The 23749-nt window shown below is 30.3% G+C and overlaps 1 protein-coding gene across 1 annotated transcript; it reads left to right on the top strand.

The window, feature by feature from the left end:
• Positions 1-1286: 1286 nt before the first annotated feature.
• Positions 1287-22170, top strand: LOC111707824 (serine/threonine-protein kinase pim-1). Its single transcript, XM_023480984.1, has 14 exons — positions 1287-1311; positions 4507-4710; positions 5145-5192; positions 5942-5994; positions 6679-6745; positions 11813-11950; positions 13207-13275; positions 14352-14434; positions 15425-15498; positions 17690-17739; positions 18808-18891; positions 19090-19164; positions 19339-19532; positions 19987-22170. Exons 2-14 carry the CDS (start codon positions 4543-4545, stop codon positions 20213-20215), a joined length of 1332 nt encoding a protein of 443 aa, XP_023336752.1. The 5' UTR covers positions 1287-1311; positions 4507-4542; the 3' UTR covers positions 20216-22170.
• The last annotated feature ends 1579 nt before the right edge of the window (positions 22171-23749 follow it).

Here is a 23749-nt window from a genome sequence, read left to right as displayed (position 1 = left end):
TAACACAAGTCGAAACATATCCCACTACGCAATAAATGCGTAAATACCCAGGTAAACGATGAAATTGCGTAATGTCACATTCGTATGATTTTCTTATCGTACACATTTGTTTAAATAATTCATAGGTTATTCAAATTTTATCTGAAATATATTTGTAAACTATTTACATAAGTAAATCTGTTATATAATTCTGCTTACTTAAATCATAATTGCTTATGCATTGTTTGCATGTTAAGTAATTATTGGCCATGAAATTTTTCATTGATTTAAATGTACTTCATTGTTGAGTTGTAATGCTGTATTTGGTTGAGTTTTCAACTTGATTTTGGTTAAGTTCTCATTGTTGGTTGTTGGTTGGTTAAGTTATCATTCAGGTTGGCTAAGTTATCATTCAGGTTGGTTAAGTTATCATTCAGGTTGGTTAAGTTATCATTCAGGTTGGTTAAGTTATCATTCAGGTTGGTTAAGTTATCATTCAGTTCGGTTTAACTTTTAAAAGTTTTCATCTTCATTTTGTTGATTTAATATTTAATATTTAATATGTTTAATTTTAAATTTATTTTCGTTTTCGTACTTTGAAGATGTACTAAATATGGAATTAATCTCGTAATAATCTGTTTAAACCTGTTTTTTTAAAAATAATTCTGAAATTAAAGCTTTGAATATAACCCGTCATGTCACTACAATTAAAATGGTTTCAACTCAGTTTGTACAGATAAGGAGTTTTGTTTTCCGAGTTTTTATTTATAAATAATAGTATTTTTAGTAAGATTAGAATATTATTTTAATAAACAGGGTTTCGTACGGTTTACGGCCGGACGGGAATTAGTTTTGATTTTTTTAGTTTCCTAAAACAATAACAAAAATTGTAAATAAATGAATGTATTGCGCATTTCTATATACTGCAATAGAATATTGATCAGAATTAAATACTTTAAACTTTATTAAGACGATAATTGGGTTTTAAGGGCATTGATGTGAATCAGGCATTACCATCTTCGCATGGAGGGTACCATTTTAAAATTACGCTTACAGTCCTATTAAACAAGTTCAATGGAGTTATGAGTAATCCAGTTATTGAGTAATCTTAATACGTCACAATAAAATGTTCAAAAAGCCTACACCTCCTACGTACACTTACTGTATACACTCTGTACAATAATGTACATGTAAGGTATACCCTGAACATTTGTACACGGTAACCTCTACAGCCTTGTTATATATATATAGTACTAACGGACTACGACATCTGTTGGGTCTGATACATCTGTTTTTGTCTTGAAGGACGTTTTCTTGGAATTCAGAAATAAGGTTTTCATTTGTAATATCGTGCACAGTGTTTATTTTTCATATCTTTTTATTATCTCTAAAAAATCTTTAAAACGCAACTAATCAAAATATATAATGAAAAACTGCAGCTGTCACTTGTTTCAACCTGCCAAATTTTTTTTGTAAATCTCGGGTTTTATGGAAAATTTATTGGTACGCTGTGGTGTTTTTTATCTTTGTAGACGTCTGATTAATTTTATATGTTTTTTATTCCTTCTTTCTTCATAAAGCATAAAACGCAATTTACAGCATTATAAAGGTTCAATAATGCCTAACACAAATAACGACAATTATATATTCTTACATCATAATGTCACCACCCCCCTCCCATTACATCATAATGTCACCAATCCTCAGTCTTGTTTTTTAAAATTCTCTCTGACTTTTAAATTTAAACTTTATGTAAATAAACGCCATGAAAAGGTTAACTTGAAATTCTAAAGAAATGAATATTGTAAAATAATTCTATTTTGTTTTTACAATGAATGATCCATGAATTTATCAAACTTAAATATATATTCAGATTTTTTACTTTTCTTTGACTGATAGTCAGCCTTCAGGTAGATTAATATAGATTTTAAACTTTATTTTTTTCTTAATACCGGTTTTTAAGGGGGTGCACAAAAAAAGTGCACCCCCTAGGCTAAACCTCCATTACGCCCCTGATTGAAAGGGATTTTATCCGTTTGTTCAAGCTAGCCAAGCCTCCATTTAAAGATTGGCATAAACCTTTAAACAATGGTCGTTGCTGCGTTGCACAATGTTTTGGAGTTTTCCATCTTTGGTTTATCTTAAAATCAATTTTACTTAATTGCGGATTTTCTCGAAAGAAAAATGTCCTTGAAATTACGTCTACAGTCTCTGTACTAAAAAAATGTTTTGTTGTCTAAAATTTACAAAAAAGCATTATTTTTATTTATTGAAAATCATTAAGAGATTATTATGATTCATTATCAGCACAATAAAATTACACCTGCTTTATAATACTGCTACTTATAAACAATATTGTAAAATGTAAACAGGCACAATCGGGGGATTTGACGGGGGGNATCTATACATGTATATAAATTTTTTATCTCTGTTTTGGTGTTTGTTTGTGCATATGTCCGATCATAACTTTTGAACCAACGATTTGCCTCAAATTTTGATTGGGGAACTTGCAAGAACCATGGAAATCTTCCTAGCTTTGTTTAAGATTCTATGTTGAGTTGGTTTGGTACACTTTTATTGGGACAAATAGCTGAAATCATGAATTACGACCAAGCGCTGGTAACCTCGCCACCAACTATGAGTATTCTGGGCAACGCTGAGTTCTCAAGCTAGTTATTAAAAAAAGGTATATAGGAATATTAAATTCAACAGCGGATTTATTGATATGAAGACAAGTTAGATCAGGGGATGTGTAAATAAACTTAAGGACGAGCCAAAAAGAAGATTGAGGACGATTTAAAAAAGCGTGGAGGACGAATTGAAAGGTTTTGAGAAGGAGGGGTTGCAGAGCCGCCATGATCCCCGCGAGATGACCTCCGAGCCTCGCGAAATTAGATCTTTGGTACGACGAATAGGGATGTACAAAGGGAAAAAAATATGTTCTGGAGGACGAAATGTAATGTATGGGAGGACGAAATGTAATGTATGGGAGGACGAAATGTAATGTATGGGAGGAAGAAATGTAATGTATGGGAGGATACGAAGTGTACATTTATTGAAGAGAGACACGGCACGTTATATCTGATGTTTAAACTTTAGTTTTTCCTCAATATAAATTCCTGAATACCTACTGCTTGATCTACCTTGAGAACAGGGAACTGGTTAAATGTCCGGGGGTTTAGGGGGGGGGGGATTAGAGCTGACGTAATCATATACAAATGTCAGGCTATTTACATTGTCTAACCATTAAATCTTGCTATTCATCTACTATTAGTTTATCTTGCTATTCATCTAGGACAAAGTTTATCTTGCTATAGTATATAGCTCATCTTTCTATTCATCTAGTAAATAACTTATCTTGCTATTCATTTATATTTACTAGAATATAATTTATCGTGCTAATCCTTTAGTTAACATAGTTAAAATTCCTGGCCATCGTTTCTTCCGAGTATCTTGCTATTCATTTTATCCAACTAGTATCTTGCTATTCAATTTGTCCAACCACTATCTTGCTATTAATTTTATCCAACCACTTCTTGTGAATCATTTTATCCATCTAGTTTCTTGCTAGTTCTTTTATCCTAGTAATAGCTTACTAATATTTTTTATAGCTGTACAATTTTCCTCTTAATTTATCTTTCTGTGCTGTTCTTTAAGTTAAAATTTATTTTAAGTTTATAAACTTTATCAATTAATTCCAAGAAAATGCGCATAGATTTTAATAAAAATTCTTCCGTCAAACGAAATTTTCTCATTGCGCAGAATTAAGTGTTAGAACGCAAAAAGCATGAACTGGAAGAAACCAGAAATGCATAATGGAAGGGTAGGGGGGGGAGGTCGAATGCACATGTAAACTCTCTTTATTATCAACCTGGCCTATATATATAATATATGCAATATAATAGTACAAGCGACCCACTGACCTATATATACGCTTTTCTAGATCCCCTTTCATCTTTTTTAGTGTCTTAACTTCTATTAAAAAATTTCAAAACTGTTTTCTAGTATTTTCATCAAATTTTCAAAATTATATTACTTTTTCATTTATCCTTTTATTCTCTTTAAAAAAAAACTAAACATATTTGTTGTTGTATTTTTTATTTCGAGACGGTTCAAAATATGAACACGATAATTAGATTTATTAATGTTAATTTTTGTCCTTATTGATATGAGAATGTTCTGGGTTCAATTATTAAAAAAATTTTGAAAACTTTGTTACAAATAACGATTAGAATGTTGGGGAAATAAAAATTATTGAGATATCGTTAACATTCTTTTCATAATTTGGAAAAATAAATCGTCGTTATTTCGAATAGTTCTCGAAGGTTCGATCACAAACAAAGCAGGGGTTTCTAACAGTTTCTAACACTGTAATGTTTTTATTGCAGCCCAAATGACCCCAGAGAAAGTTCATGGATTGTTAAAAGCTTAAAAAAATTGCTGGAAAAGATGTCGATTTTTCAAAGTGCTCTAAAAACCTAGTTTGACAAATTTTTTAATGAGTTTTATTTTATAGATCTTATTTAGGGAAGTTTGAGGAGATATCTGCCTTGCCCATCCAATATGTCCGTTTCAACTGCCACATTCCGCCCTGATATGTCCGCCTCCCTTCAGGACACATCTGCCACATTCCGCCCTGATATGTCCGCCTCCCTTCAGGATACATCTGCCGCGTTCCGCCCTGAATTGGCGGATGTATCCGCCCCCCAGCCAGCATCCAGATTGAATCAGGCAAGCTGATTAGTTCTAAAATTATCTTAAATCAATTTTTAAATTTTAAAAAGATTTTTTTTCAGAATTATTTTTAAATGAACTGATAACTCGCCTCAAACTCTAATTTTCTAATCTTTAATTTGATAATTTCGTTTATTTAATTTAGAAAAAATACACATTTTAACTATGAAAGGTTTACACCATCTGGATAAAATGATTCAAGAATTAGAAATAAGATTATGAGATTTGTGATCACGTGATCTTTAGATGCTTTCCTCTGCACTGTCTTTTAATATCTATAAATTCATTTGTATAATAGTGTAATTAGGGTTTTCCAGCTTTTTCCGCATATTAATCTGAAACCAAATTTCAATTTCCCATGTTTTTTGCTTTTGCAATGATGAAGCGACAAATAATTCAATATTTAAACAAAAATAGTTTTTTTTTTACAGAGAGAGAGAAAACCAGGGATAGACCCAGAATTGGAAAGAAAATATAAGGTAATTTTGAAAATTTAAAAAATTAAAAAATTTGAAAGAAAAGTTTTTTTTTATCATTCTTATATCCTTTTAAATAAAATTTAATTTTTTTATTGCTAAAAATCATCTTTTGACATTAATTATTTTTTTAGACAATACTGTTAAAAGTTTATGATTTGTTAATTTCATTATTTTAATGATTCATTCATATATAATATATTTACTTTCCGTTTAAATTACAATGAATGTTCACTATAACCCTCTGTTAGGCAAATAGGACTCAAAAATAATTAATTAAATTAATTGTTTTAATTAATTAATGGAAATAAGTAAATTCAAACAATGCGCCTTTTATATGCATCATATATGCTTTGTTTGGAAATTTTGGGGATAAGCTGTAAATTTTGAATCATTTATATAAACAATAAATATTTTTAAATATTTCAAGTTTGATGCTAGAAATTTTGCAAAGTTCTAAGAACCCTATTTTAAGGATACATATAAAAACTCAATGAATTTTCGATGGTAACGACGTTAAAAGATTCCAAACGACAATGATAATACTAATATTGATAAAAGATTAATTATATTAATTATATTATAAATATTTTTATTTTTTTATTTATTTCCAAAAACATTATTTTTAATTGTTTTTGTATCCTTGGCCTGCCACTTGTTATCTCTAGTTGTCAGTTTGACATTAATGACAAAAAAATAAAGTAAAAATTTAAAACTTCTAGATTCATCTTTATTTATTAAATGTTTTTTAGGTCGGGAAAATGCTCGGTAAAGGAGGGTTCGGAGTAGTTTACGCTGCAATTAGGTATTTTTATTTTTATAATATTTTTCTAGGTCTTTAATTTTCGGAAAAAAATCTTTTAAGATCATTTTTGAAGTGAAAATTAAACGAGAAAAAAATGTTCGATGAACTTCGAATCTTTTTGAGAAATAAACTAAATGAATTTTCCGTATTTGCTCTAAAGATGTCCGTTAAATTCCCCGTCTTTATTGCGTTCAAATGAGCCTTCCTTCTGTCACGGTTGTTTTTATCCAAATAAAATTTAATAAAGAAGGGAACGGAAATATTCCATTTTTATTGAAACTGGAAAAAAACTTGTTTTTGTCAGACTACTTTTTACTCTCACATATAGAATCTAAACCTATTAAAAGCCTTTTTGTAAAAACTTAATTTCTCAATTAGATAATAATTTATTCTTTATAATATTTATGTTCCCTCTGGCCGACTAAACGGCTGGACCGAATGGGCTGACCTTTTTTGTGAACACTCATGGGTAAAACTTTTTTTCTTTCCAAAAATGTCTTGCGCATTTAATTGAAGCAATGGCGAAATTTTTAAGTCAGAAAAACAACGGGTTTTTCCACATTTTTAATTTGATTAAGGTTTCAAGGGTATCGTTGTAAATCAGGCATTGCCATCTTCGCATGGAGGTTCACTTAAAAGTACGCTTACAGGATATGACGCAATAAAAAATGTATATTTTTTTAGACTAAAGGACGGTGTCAAAGTCGCTGTTAAAGTCGTAACAAACTCAAAAATCAAGCATTGGACGGAGGTATAAAATTTTAAACGATTTAAACACTTGCTAGTTTTTTCTAGAATTAGATAAACTTTGATTATATTTCTGTGGAAAAAACCTGCATCGCAGAATAAAGATTAATTTAGTTTAAAATCTGGAATTTCTATTACTAAAGAGCTATTGATAAAAAGGTTTAAAATACATATTTGCCACTAAATAAGATTGCACTTCCCACTCTTGGCGAGTTGCGAGGTCAAAAAGTAATATTGCAGTATTTTTGGAAGAAGGAAAGAAGGAAAACTGCCTGAATTCTCCATTGTAATTTTATTATTATTGCCTATTATAGACGTAACCTTTAAAGGTTATCTCCCTTTGTACCGTATAAACCCTTTCACATTTTATATTTCAGCTATTTTCTAAAATTCTATAAATTAATACCCTAATGACCCCTCTCCCCCCACTTCTTTATGCCATTCTTTATTTAAGTCATTTACTATAGGATGATGGTAAAATTGGAATTTTTCTGGCTTTTCATAAAAAGATGTAAATAATTTAAAAAGCCAAGTTTTTGGATACTTGAATCACTTCACCTAAGAGGGAGTGAATTGAGCCATTCCCCTGACACTTCCCGGTAAATCTTATTAAAAAATTTCACGTATGACAAAATTCCACGTATGATAAATGAGACATTTTTAACGCTCTTTGCTCTTGTTTTATTTGTAAATTTTTTTTTAATATTGTTTAGTAAAAATCACAAAAATGTTGTTGGTGGGGGGGGGGGGGATTAATCTCCCCACTCCATAAGAATAGGGTTAAGGATTTACGATTTTGTTCCCAGGCTTATCAACTGTATTATGATAAAGGATCTAGGGTGGGTGTAACTGCAGGCTCACCTGGAATTTCAAGAATGTTCCGAATCATATTTTTTATCAGAAATTTGCGGAATTTTTTCTATTCGCAATTTTTTTACTTAAAATATATATTTGGAATATAAAAATATCTTTTATCTAAAATATATATTTGGAATATAACAATATCTTTTATCTAAAATATATTTGGAATATAACAATTTCTTTTATTTAAAATATATATTTGGAATATAACAATATCTTTTATCTAAAATATATATTTGGAATATAACAATATCTTTTATCTAAAATATATATTTGGAATATAACAATATCTTTTATCTAAAATATATTTGGAATATAACAATTTCTTTTATTTAAAATATATATTTGGAATATAACAATATCTTTTATCTAAAATATATATTTGGAATATAACAAATTCTTTTATTTAAAATATATATTTGGAATATAACAATTTCTTTTATCGATTATAAATATAATTTTGATTCTTAAACTATTTTCTCTTTTCATAAAAAAAAACTTTTTTAATTACGTGATTTTTTGAGGTTTTAACAGTTAAGACCATCCATGCAAAAAAGAAGGTCATAGATATTCCAAATCTATTTTAATCCAAATTGATTTATATGTATCAAGTTTGATCTCGTGTCAAAAATCCTAATGTTTGATTGACTAGTTGTGAAAGGATTTATACACTTAAATAATATAATTGATTGAAATATACATACAAGGGTTATTTTTTTGTTGAAAAAAATACTTGAAAAAAAACCAAGCTTATAATTTCAACCCCTCCCCACACCGCAGCTATATAGGGATTCTTAATTTTTAACGTTAAATAATGTAAATTTCTAAAAAAATTTCGTTCAAAATTAGCACAGATGTTGTTTTCATAATATTAATTATACACATGCAGTTTGAAATCTCTTTGCAGTACAAAAATTTAAATTTAGGAATTTAGTATAATAATGCTTTTCATGCCAGAAGATATACATAAAACAAAAATGTTGGGGTTTTTTCTACTTGTTTTGGTGGATTTTCGAAAAAAGTTAAGAAGACGACATTTTTGAATTTCGACTCGCCAAAAACTTTTTCTTGGGGGTAAAGTCTTACATTTAGTTTGGGTTGATCGGCTCAGCAGCTGTAACATTTATAAATAATTATAATTATAATTATAATAGTCATTATCTAGATGTATGATGAAGCTTTTTGTTCATTTTTATGTTCACTTCAGCTGACAAAACGGCTGAACTTAATTTTGACGGAAGGCAAACAAATTATAGAATTCGGGTAAGGTAACCAGTAACCACGTAAATCAGGATTAAAGACCAAGTGCGGGTAAACAGCGGGAAGAACTATGAGTTACCTGGGCAACGCCAGGCAATTCAGCTAGTTTATAATATGTATAGATATATAATTATTTAAATGGTTTGTTCTTTGATGATCATCGAAAAAAAATCCCATTTTTTTATCTTGGGTCATTTCACGCATCCCACTAGAAGCCTCTTTATTTTTTTGGCGGGTCTATAAGAAATTGTGCATTTTGAAAAGAATTTGACAATAAAAATTTTTTGACAAAAAGATAAAAAATGTTAAAATAACAGATGTTTTTGTCATCTAATAACTAAGGAAGAAAAATAGCTCATTTTTACGAGTAATAATTCAAAAACGTTATTCTTCTAAATTTGTGGAAGCAGAGGGGGTCGTCAGTAATATTTATTAGTTTTTTTTAAAAAACTTTTTCCATCCTTATTCTGTCATCTGTCTTCTGTCATCTGTCAGTGTCATTTGTTTTATTTATCTTTTATTTATTTTATGTTTATATTGATCACCAAACTGTTTATTATTCAATCTGTCATTTTTTTCCATCTCTCTATCTGTCCATCTGTCTATCCATCTGAATATGTCTATCCGTCTGATATGTCTATCCATCTGATATGTAAATCTGTCTATCTGTTCATCTGTCCATCTGTCCATATATCCTTCTGTCCATATGGCATATATCCATCTGTCCATATTGTTTATCTGTCTATTTGTCCATCTGTCGATACGTCTATACGTCTCTGTATATACTTTACATCATGATTCTATCTGTCCATCTATCTATCTGTCCATCTATCTATCTGTCCATCTATCTATCTGTCCATCTATATCTATCTATCTATCTATCTATCTATCTATCTATCTATCTATCTATCTATCTATCTATCTATCTATCCATCCATCCATCCATCTATCTATCTATCTATCCATCCATCCATCTATCCATCTATCCATCCTTCCACCTATCCACCTATCCATCTATCCATCTATTCATCTATCCACCTATCCATCTATCCATCTATCCATCTATCCATCTATCCATCTATCCATTCTAGGGATCTATCTATCTATCCATCCATTTGTGGGCCAATATAGAATTTGTAAACTTCCCTATCTTCTTAATCTTCTTGATCCTTCCTGATCTTTCCTGATCCTTCCTGATCATTCCTGATCATTCCTGATCATTCCTAATCATTTCTAATCCTTCTTAATCCTTTCTCATCCTTCCTGATCCTTCCTGATCCTTCTTGATCCTTCCTGATCCTCCTTGATTCCTCCCTGATTCCTCCTGATCCCTTGATTCTTCCAGATCCTTCCTGATCCTTCCTGATTCTTCCTGATCCTTTCTGATCCTTTCTGTTCCTTCCTGATCCTTCCTGATCCTTCCTGATCCTTCCTGATTCTTCCTGATCCTTCCTGATCCTTCCTGATCCTTCCTGATCCTTCCTGATCCTTCCTGGTCCCTCCTGATCCCTCCTAATCCTTCCTGATCCTTCCTGATCTTTCCTAAATTTTTCCTAATTCTTCCTAATCCCTTGCTTGTTGTGCTATTAAAAAATATTCCAACTCCACGTTTCTTCTGCTAATATTCTGATCTTTAAACTTGATTTGCAATTTTGATATATTTTATCCTAATCCCTTCTCCTGCTTTGTTTTCACACCAACGGATTTAATTTATTACGCATTTACCAAATTCTTAAAATGTAGAATGTCGTAACGAACTTACGCAGAAGCGAGTAAAGGCGCGGGAAGAATGGAAGACGACATGTTTACGCTTTTGTGCGTAATGTTTTGTCTTTAGTCTAGACATGAGTACTTTGTGCAGCAGTGTCTAGAGTTTCAAATAAAAACCGTTACGCAATCATCTATATCAACAACACGAATAAAGTGTGTTGGGGGGTGGGGGGCATTGGATAGTTTCTTGGACGATGTACATGTAAGCATCGAGTTAGTTTCATTTTAGCTTAAAATCTTGAAGTTTTTTATAAGAGTACAAAATGCCTTCTGTGCAATAAAAAAAGTTGCTGGTCTCACTCAAATGTAAAATGAAAGCTGGAGGAGGTATCTGGTCGCCAAGTCGTATCAGCAATTATGAACGATTTTGCAAATTTTCAAACTAAATTACAGTGATAACTAGAAAACTCTGAAATAGAGAGGAACACATTTCACTAAATTAGTGATTTAATAAGTTTCTAGTAAAACTTTTTGCTTCATCATCAACATCAAACACACTAAAGTATTACTGTAATATCGTCTTCCTAGGCCAGTGTTTTCTGGTTATCACTGTATAATATTTTCCTTTGAATTTAAAGCAAGAGTTTCATTATTGCAGTTGAATGCAGAAATAAAAAAAAAACAAGATTAAAATCTCCAAAAGACTAAATAGAAAAACTAAACATCAGATTTTTGAATATTCGAATATATTTTTAAAACAGTGAATTTTATTATTGCAGTTGACTTTAGTTATTATTATTATTATTTAATTAAACACGAAAAGTTTAATTCTATATATTAAGCTTATGTATTGTATTATTTATAATTCTTCCTATTTTTCACTTTTTTTACTGATACGTGAAAAAGTCTCATTTAAATATATATAATGTGCATCTTTCCCATTTTAACCTCAGATCTCAAAAATTTAAATTAGCTCGCTTACAGTTTTCCTCAATGTGAGCTTACGCTGATCGTTTAATTTTGTTAACATGTCCTTTTGCTGATTGTTTTTTTTTCTCTCGCTTTTTGCCGATTGAAAAAAATTAAAAATTTAAAATGTTTATTTTTTTCATTTAACACACATATATATACGCTTTCTGATATATAGATGCAAAACCCTGTCATTTTTTTACTATTAATTTTTCGTTATAACGCTTAGAACCAATAAAGATTTATGTAATAATAATAATTATTGTTTTAGTTGAATGGAGTCCGTGTACCGATGGAGGTGTACGTAATGGAGCGTGTGAGAGGGGTGGAGGGGGTGGTGGAGATGTTGGAGTATTACAGAAGGGAGACCGTAACTATCATTGTCATGGACCGTCCCCAACCATGCAAGGTTAGTTCCGACGCTAGTAATGTTTATCGTTCTAGTTTGTTTTTTAAAACTTGGAACATAACTTTGCAAAATTTTTAATTCAAAATTCAAATTAAACTATCATTTTTTTGCCAATATTTTTTGTCAGGATGAAAACTTTGCATAGTACAAATGTTGATAAAAAAAACAATTTCAAACACTTTTTTCTTTCACTATAATGGTAAATTTTGAAGCATCACTAGTTCCGTAAACAAACCAAAAGACATCACTAGTTCCGTAAAAAGATTTGAAATCAATTGGTTTGTTTTTGAGGGGAGTCTCACACAAATCTGAGAATTTTTTAAAAATTTATAATTAGTATTTTGCTTTTCTTATACCTGACCAAAAGTGAAAATGTATTAAAAAACAATCGTTTTTAGCTTACTTTTTTCTTAAAAAAATAAAATATATTGATAAAAATATTGCAAATGTTTTTAATTATGAAATGTTTTTAGCATTTAATTGATTGATTGATTTAGGCGATTTTTGAACAGAGTTTTTTGTAGGATTTGTTGCACTTTTTGTTTGCAGAGTTTGTTGCATTTTGCAAAAATATTTATTTCTCATTAGAGATTATGTATCGAGTGTAGAGAATACGCCTATCTTGCATTTTTTACATTTATGCATTTATGCACCCGTGTTTTGGAATTTGCTTTGTTGGGTGTTAGATTTTTTCTTTGTTTTTTAAGGAAATATTTTTTCACTCTATTTATGTAATCAAATATTTGTAAAAAATTTTCTTATAAATATTTAGTTTGAGAGTCGTTTTTATTTCAGTCTTTGGTACAGGGTTACCCATATAGATATATATAGATATAAATAAATATATATTTATATATATTAGATAATAAGTGTTCAAAACATGACTTGAAGTTTTATTATATACATTATTGTGTAAGTTATATTATAATATGTAGTATATGTATATAGAATATAGATACAATATTGTATAGTTTAAGATATTTCTGATTATGAAGCAACTGAGCATTTCTTAAAATAGCTATATCTATCTATTTTTGTAACCTTTTATGTTGTATCTATACCTGAATGTATTTATAAAATCTAAGATATTTTGTGATATGTAACCAAAAAAAGTCATCTATATTTAGGGTCTTTTTCGGTTATATAACTCCATTCAATATATGTATTTATATATTATATATACAGAGTTTAAGATATTTCTAATTATGAAGCACGTGCATGTCTTTAAATAACTTTATCTAAATATATATTTTTAGGACCTATTTGACTATATAACAGAGAAAGTTTTACTAGAGGAACAAGTTGCTAGAAATTTCTTTAACCAGGTGATAAAAAAGAAATTTATTGTAGAAAAAAAATATTTTGAGAAATACTTTTAATCTTGTTTTTGTCCATCTTTCGTTTAAAATATTCTTTTTTTATTCTACCCCCTCTTTTTTTATTCTTATTGCTGATTCCCATTTCCTTCTTTCCTCCTTTCATTCCTCTTTTCTTTCCTTTCTTTCCTTTTTTTTCTTTCCTTTCTTTCCTTTCTTTTCCTTTCTTTGACTTCTTTTCTTAATTTCCTTTCTTTCTTTTCCTTTCGTTCCTTTCTTTCCTTTCTTTCCTTTTTTCCTCTTTTCTTTCCTTTCTTTCCTTTTTTTCCTTTCTTTCCTCCTTCTTTTTTCCCTTTCCATGTTGATTGGCTTTTCCTCCCCTCCCCTTTCTTTTTTCTTTTTAGTTCATCCCCCCCGGCCCCCACCATCTCTCTTTCTCTTTGTTTCTTGTTAATTCGCCAAGGACTCTTTTGTGCAACAAAGAGGAAGAAAAGAAGCAACAAAGAAAAATAATTTGAATAGTTTAGATCAGTTTAAACCCTTTGTCTTTTTATTAGTTTATTTTGCAAGTTTAACGACACAAAGTAATTTTATGCAATCCTTAAAGTTTTACAGTGCACACTGCACACTACACAGACGATGTACTTTCCTCCCCCCCCATCGGCCAATGGAAGTTCTGACCAATATTTTGGGAAAACTGCACTGCACCCTTATTGCTCTGTTCACGGGAACTAACCCGATATCCACGATATCCACTTAGGGCACTTTAATTTGAAGATCATTTGCTTGATCTCGTCATTTCAGTTATTCCTACAGGGTACAATTACCACAGGATATCGAAAAAGGAAAAATCGATTAACAAAAGATCGAGATCAAACCTTGAACGCGATTTATACAATACAAGAGTTCCAATGGCTCTGGCTGTATAGGAATAACATCATTCAACTTTTGTTCTCTCGCTCCACCACAAATGGCTTAAAAGGCTTTAATTACTTAAATGTATAAATCGTAAAGGCAAATTCTATATGTAACGGGGTTCGAAAGTAAAAGCTCCCTGACCGAATTTAAATGAAGTATCTGTTAAGGTAGTAGAAACTGTGCTGGCTTGTAAACGTGAAGGAATTGTACACCGAGACATCAAGGATGAAAACCTACTCGTTGATCTTAGGTAATAAAATAGCAAATTAATGGGATTGTTTGAAGTACCCCTCCATGTAAAGATGACAATGTCCTATTAACAACAGTACCCTTAAAAGTTATGTTTGCAATCAATTATAAATTATCTATCTATGTTTTTGATTCTTTAAACTGTGTTTTTTCCTTTGCGATTTATGTGAAAACACAGTGGCTTGCACAAAGTCAATTCTTGCTTTTAAGAAGCAATTGTGAATTTTAGACATTATAACACTTTTCAAGTCAGAGAAGTGGCGGTGTCTTCCACATTTTAAAGTTTCAAGGATATTGTTGTAAATCAGGCATGAAGGGTTACTTGAAATTAGGCTTACAGTCCCTTGATATGTCGTTCAATCAAAGAGTATGATGAAAGATTCTAAAAGATTTTCGTGTTTTCAATCAAAAACAGTGAAATTAGATATTATTATTACATAATTAGAGTATGAATGAAGGAAGGGTGGCGCTTTCCCCCTCCCCCCCCCCACCTCTTCAAAATCATCAGCTGTTGAAAACCCTGAATACTTTTGCATTGTAATTTGTATTTGCGGCTGTGAGTCCTGGATTTTGTGCTTCTTAGTAATAAAAAAATGAATTTATCTGTTTTATTTTTGGAACTCTGAAAAGTCAGTGATTCATGCAATCATGAGTGCACTATTCATGCATCTATGCATCCATGCATCTGTACAATTACTTTTTTATCTAGTTTTCAAGCACTTCCTAATCCTCAATTAGATAGAACAGGCCGAAGGCTGAAAATATATCCAAGCAATGATAAAGGGAATTCTAAACTTTAAGTCTGTATCATTCATTAATAAGGCTTTAAAATCCATTTTAGTGCCTTAGCCAATGACAGTGCACATAGTATAGGAAACACAGCACATTTTATTGTGAATGTACATTGTACATTTTACAGTATACGCGTTTCAACGTAATTTGTACAATTCCATCAATCAATCGCTCAATTCTTAAAAAAATTGTATTTCAGGAAAATGGAATTGAAGCTGATAGATTTTGGTTCGGCTACTCTTCATCAGCATTCACCATACACAGAATTCGACGGTATTCTGCCATTTTGTCTTGTGCAAAGTGCATTGTGCATATATCGCCATTTTTAAAATGGCGTCCCTTTTAAAATGTTGTGTTTTCATATGATGAACATTTTTGATATTAAGCATTACTTTTTAAAGCACTGGTTTAGACATGGGGTTAAACCCCCTCCTTATAGTAATAAGGGAATCTTCATACAACCCCCCCCCCCCCCACCGGGCCCCACAACATATTCTTTATATGCCCGAGCTGGTAGGTAGCTTAATTTCAAGCCAATTATCAAATAATACCCAGATCATAAAGTACGTTTATGTGAACTGTATTTTGATAAACGTTTACATAATCGGGGTCGGGCCATTTCACATTTCGTACTTTTTTTCAGGATTCACTTGCGCATTTGTTGCCTGACTTAGTTTTGCCATGAATTTTATGTTACCAAGCACGGAATTTGTTTTTAAAGGGATTTTGGGCGTTCTTTTAAGTGATTAGCATAACTTAGTATCACAGAAACCCTTAATAGAATTATAGAAATAAATTTTAGAATTTATCAAGTTTCAGAAAAAATTGGAACATTTGTTAGATTTTTGCTCAAGGACGATTATTTCAGAAAAAGTAGTTTTGTTTTTCCAACATGAAGGTCACTTCTCAGTCGACATTTTTTCGTTTCGTGAAATGCACTTTTTAGAAACATGTTTATTGTTTACTGCTTTCAGAGACAAGGTTATTTTTTATAAGAAAACAGCATTTTAGCAAAGGTGTGGTATAAAAAAATACCAAGTTTCTTTATTTTACCACAGCACTTGGAATACTTTACATTGCTTCATTGTTTTAATTTCAAAAATATTTTTACTGTACGCACATTTTGTATTGTACGGTCTTTTTGTACTGTTCGTACTTTTTGTACAGTACGTACTTTTTGTGCTGTACTTACTTTTTGAATTGTTCGTACTTTTTTTTACTGCAAGTACTTTTTTTTACTGAACGTTCATTTTGTACTGTACTTACTTTTTGTACTGTACGTACTTTTCTTTTCTTGTAAAATTTGCATTTCTTATCCCTATATCTTTACAACCTGACGGTGAAAACATTTAATTTTCTAAACTTATGTTGCAAAGATAAAGGGGTTAGAAAGTTAGATTGTACTGGGTAAGCGTTAAGTTCTTTTATTAAAATTCTACCTTATAGTGCATCATGCAGTACAAATGTTGACATTAAAAGAGTAACAAACTGTTGTTTAAAATATGGTCAAGTCACTTTAGTTATATAACCATGTTGTTTTTTATTTATCAAACCATCTTATAGCCAACCAATCTAGTTTAATATATACATCTACTATCTATCTATCTATCTACTATCTATCTATCTATCTATCTATCTATCTATCTATTTATCTATCTATCTATCTATCTATCTACAGAGTAATCGACAAAAGAGACTGTAAAGACGACTTGAAACTATTAACTATTAAAATATGACAATCCCTGCTCTGGATATTTCCTTTTAATGACGTATTCAATGATTTGGCAAAGAAAGACACACACACGCTAACAGTTGCTGGGAATCATGAATATAAGGAAACAGACGTTATAAATTCCGACAGTCGTCTATGAAGTCTCATTCTGTATGGGTAACCCTGTAATTACTCTACCTATCTTCCTAACTGTCAATGTATCTATTTTGCTATCTCTATATCTATCTCTCTGTTCATCTATCTATCTATCTATCTATTCATCTATATAGCCATCTATCTATCTATCTATTTATATATATATATATATATATTTATCTATCTATCTATCCACCTATCTATCGCTCTATCTATCTATCTATCCATCTATCTATCTTATCTGTGTTTGTATCTCTATATCCATATATTCATTTTTCTTTTATACCAATCTATCTGTCTATCTATGTATTTTACATCTATCTGTCTTGTCTTTTTATTAGTTTATTTTGCAAGTTTAACGACACAAAGTAATTTTATGCAATCCTTAAAGTTTTACAGTGCACACTGCTAAATAATATTATACCAATCTAAACAACCTAATAAACGTTTATATCTTTTTTCTTTCTAATATTTATCTATCTATCTATAATTATATACCTATATATCTTGCACTGAAGTGGTACAAAACATTTGTATACAATAATATTACTAAATATATCTCTCTTGTTCTATCTATCTATCTATCTATCTATCTAGGTACCAGGGTGTATTCTCCTCCCGAATGGATCTTAAACTCACAATATCAGGTAAAAATTGCTTGGTTGATTGATTAATTGATTGATTGCTTGCTTGTTTCCTTGATAGTTTGGTTGGTGGATTGATTGATGGTTTGATTTATTGTTTGATTGCTTTCTTGTTTGATGTTTGATTGCTTGATAGTTTGATTGTTTAATTGCTTGATGGTTTGATGTTTGATTGCTTGATTGTTTGATTGCTTGATTGTTTGATGGTTTGATGGTTTGATTGCTTGATGGTTTGATTGCTTGATGGTTTGATGGTTTGATGGTTTGATTGCTTGATGGTTTGATGTTTGATTGTTTTATTGCTTGATGGTTTGATTGTTTGATTGCTTGATGGTTTGATGTTTGATGGTTTGATTGTTTTATTGCTTGATGGTTTGATGGTTTAATTGCTTAATGGTTTGATGTTTGATTGTTTTATTGCTTGATGGTTTGATTGTTTGATTGCTTGATGGTTTGATGTTTGATGGTTTGATTGTTTTATTGCTTGATGGTTTGATGGTTTAATTGCTTAATGGTTTGATGTTTGATTGTTTTATTGCTTGATGGTTTGATTGTTTGATTGCTTGATGGTTTGATGTTTGATTGCTTGATGGTTTGGTTGTTTGATTGTTTGATTGCTTGATGGTTTGATTGCTTGATTGTTTGATTGTTTGATTGCTTGATGGTTTGATGGTTTGATTGCTTTATGGTTTGATGGTTTGATGGTTTGATTTATTGTTTGATTGATTGATTGTTTTTTTGATTGATTGATCATGATTTGATTGATTGATTATAATTGGTTGATGAAGTAATTGATTAATTGGTTGATAATAATTAGTTGATGAAGTAATTGATTAATTGGTTGATGAAGTAATTGATTAATCAGTTGATTATAATTAGTTGATGATTAATTGGTTGATTATAATTGGTTGATGAAGTAATTGATTAATTGGTTGATTATAATTGGTTGATGAAGTAATTGATTAATTGGTTGATTATAATTAGTTGATGAAGTAATTGATTAATTGGTTGATAATAATTGGTTGATGAAGTAATTGATTAATTGGTTGATAATGATTTTAATATTTCTAGGCGGATGCAGCCACTGTGTGGTCTCTTGGGATTCTTCTCTATGATATGGTTTGCGGCGATATTCCTTTTGAGACAGACCAGCAAGTAAATATCTTTCTAAATATTGTTTTTAATTGTTAATTCTGTTTTTTTTTCTATTTAAACACGCCCTATATATATTTGATCTTATTTAAGCCTTAAATTATGAAAATTTCGAAATATCAAACAATTTAATTCAATTTGTAATTTCTTAATGTTCGTATTTTAAAAAGTCGTCCTCTTTAGAATTCGGAAATAATTCAGATTGTTCGCGCGGAGCTGAAGTTCAGATCTCGAGTTTCTAATCAATGCCAGGATTTAATCTCTCGCTGTTTAGAGGTAAAATTAAATAAATATTTTTTTGATATTATGAACATTATGAACATTATGAACATTAGAATGTTAAAAAAATGTTCGAAATGTTTTTGATAATTCTATAATTGTTGGGTGATGACTTAAAATATAATTTTTCAAATTGAAAATAAAAATGATTAAATGTAAATTAATAAATAGGTTGATTGCTCTAAACGAATGCCTCTCGCCTCAATTCCGGAGCACCCCTGGTGCTCTCAGAGCAACGACTGTTCTGAAGGAGCTTCCTGGTGCTCTGAAGCTGTTGATTACTCCTGGAGTGTCCCTGGCTGCTCTACAAGCTGCTCAGAAGATTCTGATATTCAACATGGAGCAGCTCTTCCAATCCCTCCTAGGTACAGTTTGATTAAAGGGAGAGCGGCGTAGACAAATTTCAAATCATTTTCTCAACTTTGACCAAATTAACTGATATGTCAACATATTTTATACAAATATCAAACAGAAATTTTTGGCGGATTCGTAACTGATATAATTGTAAAAAGCTCAGAAATTGGCCAGCAAGAACAATTACAAATCCCTAGCGAAATAATAAAACCATTCAACAATTGATGTGCAATAAGTTTGTTTTGTTTTTCGACAAAGAAGATTCCACAATTTTAAAATTGTGTATTCTAAACATTTCCTTTTTTCTCTTAGGGCAAAAATATTTCATAGTTTAGTAAAACAAACTTTATCAGTTTTGAATTATTGGAAGTTAATAGTTTTTTAAACACAAACCAATACGAATTCAACAGTTTTCATGTACGAAAATAAAAATGGCAACATTTTATACTTTTTGTGTTATTTCAGACCTCAGGGGGGTGGATTGAACTCTGTAGGCTCTAGTAATGAACACACACCCCCGAGCAAGGGCCCAAAAATGGGGAACTTTTTGGGCCAACAATTCTCGACCAACTACAAACGGACCGAGGACGGCCTTTTTGGAAATTTTTCCGGGATATGGTCGGATTCAACAGATAATAAAGTTTCGGTTCAACATCTTGACTCGGTCTCGTTTTCGGGACTACAACTTTTATAGATTTATTTACAATTCGTTTCTTCGTATTTGGAAATAATTAGAAAAAATACCTTTTATTTTTCTAGAATATTTTCAATATTACGAAAAAAAAACTAAAAAATCAGTTCTTTGCCAGCTTTATTCTGGTTTATCCGGTTTATTTCTCCTATCGCCATATTTTCTAGTTTTCCATTGACCGGAATTGTGTATATATAGAAAATAAGAACTCTTTTTAAACTCGCAATGTTTTATTATTATAGTTGATATTCATTTAGTATTTTTCACAGATTAGAGTAATATAACTATAGATATTATATATATTATTTATCATATAGAAAATTTTCCAGTTTTTAGATTTACTATTTTTAAATTTAAAACTTATCAGTTAATCTTGCTAAAAAAGTGCCTTTTGAAATTAAAAAAAAGATTTTGTTCGTTCAAATAATTCAATCCAATTGATTTGTGATTCTTTAGTCCAGTATTATTACATATTTTTTTGAGTCCTAGAATTTCAAAGAGTTTTTTATTATTTTAAATATTATGTTGTGAAATTAAAACGACGACACGATTTAGTAAATTTTCTACTGTAATTTCGTGGATTTCTTATGGTAACGTTTATTTACATATATTTATTTTTAGCTAGCCAAATCATTTTTACCCATTTCACTTGTCCAAATAAATTCTTAGATTATGATGTTCAAAAACAGTTTTCTCTGGGATATCTTTTTTCAAAGAAAATTAACACCCCCCCCCCCGCTGTCGAGTAATGAATGATTTTCGTATGGATTTTACAATGACAGGTTTATTATAAATGATTTTTAATGGTTTTTTTGATAATAAACTGGAAATCATTTTATAAAGGACTGAAGCATATATACACCAAAACTTTAGTCGCCTTCCTTTGATAGAACAGCCTGATTCACAACGGTACCCTACAAAATACAATAAAATCGTCATTGTTACTCAGATAAAGTTTATGAGGGTATCGTGAATCAGATTGTCCAAACTATAAAATGATTTTTTAATTGTAATTACGTCAATTGTTCCTTTAAAGGGATTCAAGTGTTTTGGAAATCTGATCCTTTATTTCTTTATTTGTAAAAATTCTATTTAGTTTTTTACCAACTTGCAACAACTCTGTGTGATATTGTATTATTGAGAAATTAGATTATTTACTAATTAAATCTAGTTTATTTAGAAGCAAATATTTTAAACATTTTGTAATGAAAAATATCGGAAGATTATAGTTGACTAGCATCACTATCATGTAGAACAAAATGACCCTTTTTTACTTGAAATTCATTACCACAGTTTAATTGTATTATTTATATAATCTTTTATAAATTATTTTACAATTCTAGTAAATGATGAAAAAGTATTGTTAGTAAATATGGGACCAATTTTAGCAGTTTCTATCCCCTACGATTTATGAAATTTTTTACCAAAGATTCAAAAACCTATAATGTACTTTTCATCATGTACTTTCATAACCTAATGTACTTTTCATAATCGTAAATTAGATAAAAGTTGGCAGTGAACTCTACTAAAAGTATACAAATGTAATATCAAGTCAAATTTTGCCACCAGTCTCTTTAAGGATGATGTTGAATTTTGCCAACAGTCTCTTTAAGGATGATGTTGAATTTTGCCAACAGTCTCTTTAAGGATGAAGTTGAATTTTGCCAACAGTCTCTTTAAGGATAAAGTTAAATTTTGCCAACAGTCTCTTTCAGGATAAAATTGAATTTTGCCAACAGTCTCCTTAATGATAAAGTTGAGTTTTGCCAACAGTCTCTTTAAGGATGAAATTGAATTTTGCCAACAGTCTCTTTAAAGACGATTACTTACTAAAAGGAACTTTAAAGAAAAGAAATAGATTACTATTATCTGTCGAAAAACATTACTAACAAGTTTTTGTACTAAAAGTCATTTTTTCTATTATTTTCATCACATTTCTTAATAAATCGTTAAATAGATATCTCTAAAATTATATTCTAAAAAATTTTGAAATTATTAATTTTAGTAAAAATGAGCTTGAAATGTAACCCGGTGTGTTTAAACTGCAACTTCAGTAGATATAAATCATATAATACATTTATATTAACATTAACATTTGAAATAAACATTAAGAATATTGTTTCATAGTTATTTTTGATAAAATATTGAGTTACAGGATATCAGCAATGTACAGGATATCAGCAATGTACAGGATATCAACAATGTACAGGATATCAGCAATGTACAGGATATCAACAATGTACAGGATATCAGCAATGTACAGGATATCAGCAATGTACAGGATATCAACAATGTACAGGATATCAGCAATGTACAGGATATCAGCAATGTATGAGATATGAAAGACGATTGGTAATCAGAAATGTCCAAGACGCTTAAAGGCTGAGCCCGCGATTTAAAAACTTTGGCTCGAGCCGTAATTCCTTAAACCCGACTTAAAGCACAATTTTGGACCCAACTCTGACGACAATTTGTGTCACGTGATTGACAGCTGCAATATCTTCGGCTCGAAAGGAGTTAGGCCCAATGAGAATAAAAGGAAAATTTTTAAGACATAAACATGAAGAGGATTTTAAAAGGATAAATAGTTATAAAAAATGTGAAGGAAACGATGAGTAAAAAATAATGATAATTTAGATTTAGAGAGAGAACTTGTTAGTATAGAGATTATTTAAATATATATTTTCTAATGGTCAGATGTGTATTTTTAATTTTGTTTTACTTCTTTTTAAATCGTAATCCAAACTTTCACTTTTTGTTATTTTGGATTCCCTTGATATTTTTCTTAATGTTAATCTTTTCTGAAAAACCAACTCATCTGTTATAATCTCAGATTCCACCTTGATTCTTCCTTCTCATTTCTATCCCATCTACAGGGTGTCCCACGAAACATGACAGTTGGTGAATAGTTTAGAATGTCTTTTTCCATAATTTGTTAAGTTGTGTGATACCAAGGATCAATAAAAATATTATATGCCAGTCATGCTATATTAAAATTGCTTTCAAAGTAAAAGATAATGAAACAAAAGATTTGTTTAACTAAAAATAACAATTTATTAAATGTCATGTTTCGTGGGACACACTGTATCTACAGGGTGTCTAAACAAACCAGGGAATTAGGGTCTACAAAATCGTTTGTAATCGGATTTTCAAGATTGAAACCATTTTTAAAATCTTTGTACAATTACTGATTCAATAAGTCTAATTTTAGACTTGTAGATATAAAAATAAAAATCTTAAGGCTCCTAAAGTTTCCAACTGGAGCGAAGTAAAAAGTAAAACATAATCTCCATTTGCACAATTTTTTATTCAATGTTAGGTTACAGTTTATTACAGCAGAATTGATTTTTTTAGATCTACAAGCCAAATGTAGATATCAGAAATGGTCTCAATCTTGAAAATCTGATCACAGACAAGTCTGCATAGACCCTTATGTGCAAACGGGGATTATCTTAATTTTTACCAAATTACTCACTCATTTTTAGATCTACAAGCCTAAAATTGGGCTTATTGAATCGGAACTTGTACGTAGACTTC

The sequence above is a fragment of the Eurytemora carolleeae genome, unplaced genomic scaffold (genome assembly GCF_000591075.1).
Source record: "Eurytemora carolleeae unplaced genomic scaffold, Eaff_2.0 scaffold682, whole genome shotgun sequence".
In the NCBI taxonomy this organism is placed as follows: domain Eukaryota; kingdom Metazoa; phylum Arthropoda; class Copepoda; order Calanoida; family Temoridae; genus Eurytemora; species Eurytemora carolleeae.
This window is presented reverse-complemented; position numbering and strand designations above follow the sequence as displayed.

Excerpts from the sequence above, each read along its gene's own strand:
- LOC111707824 (XM_023480984.1), top strand. The coding sequence starts at position 4,543 with ATGTCCGTTTCAACTGCCACATTCCGCCCTGATATGTCCGCCTCCCTT. Across the intron at positions 6,746-11,812 it reads AAATCAAGCATTGGACGGAG|TTGAATGGAGTCCGTGTACC; the intron begins GTATAAAATTTT and ends TTATTGTTTTAG. Across the intron at positions 13,276-14,351 it reads CTAGAAATTTCTTTAACCAG|GTAGTAGAAACTGTGCTGGC; the intron begins GTGATAAAAAAG and ends GTATCTGTTAAG.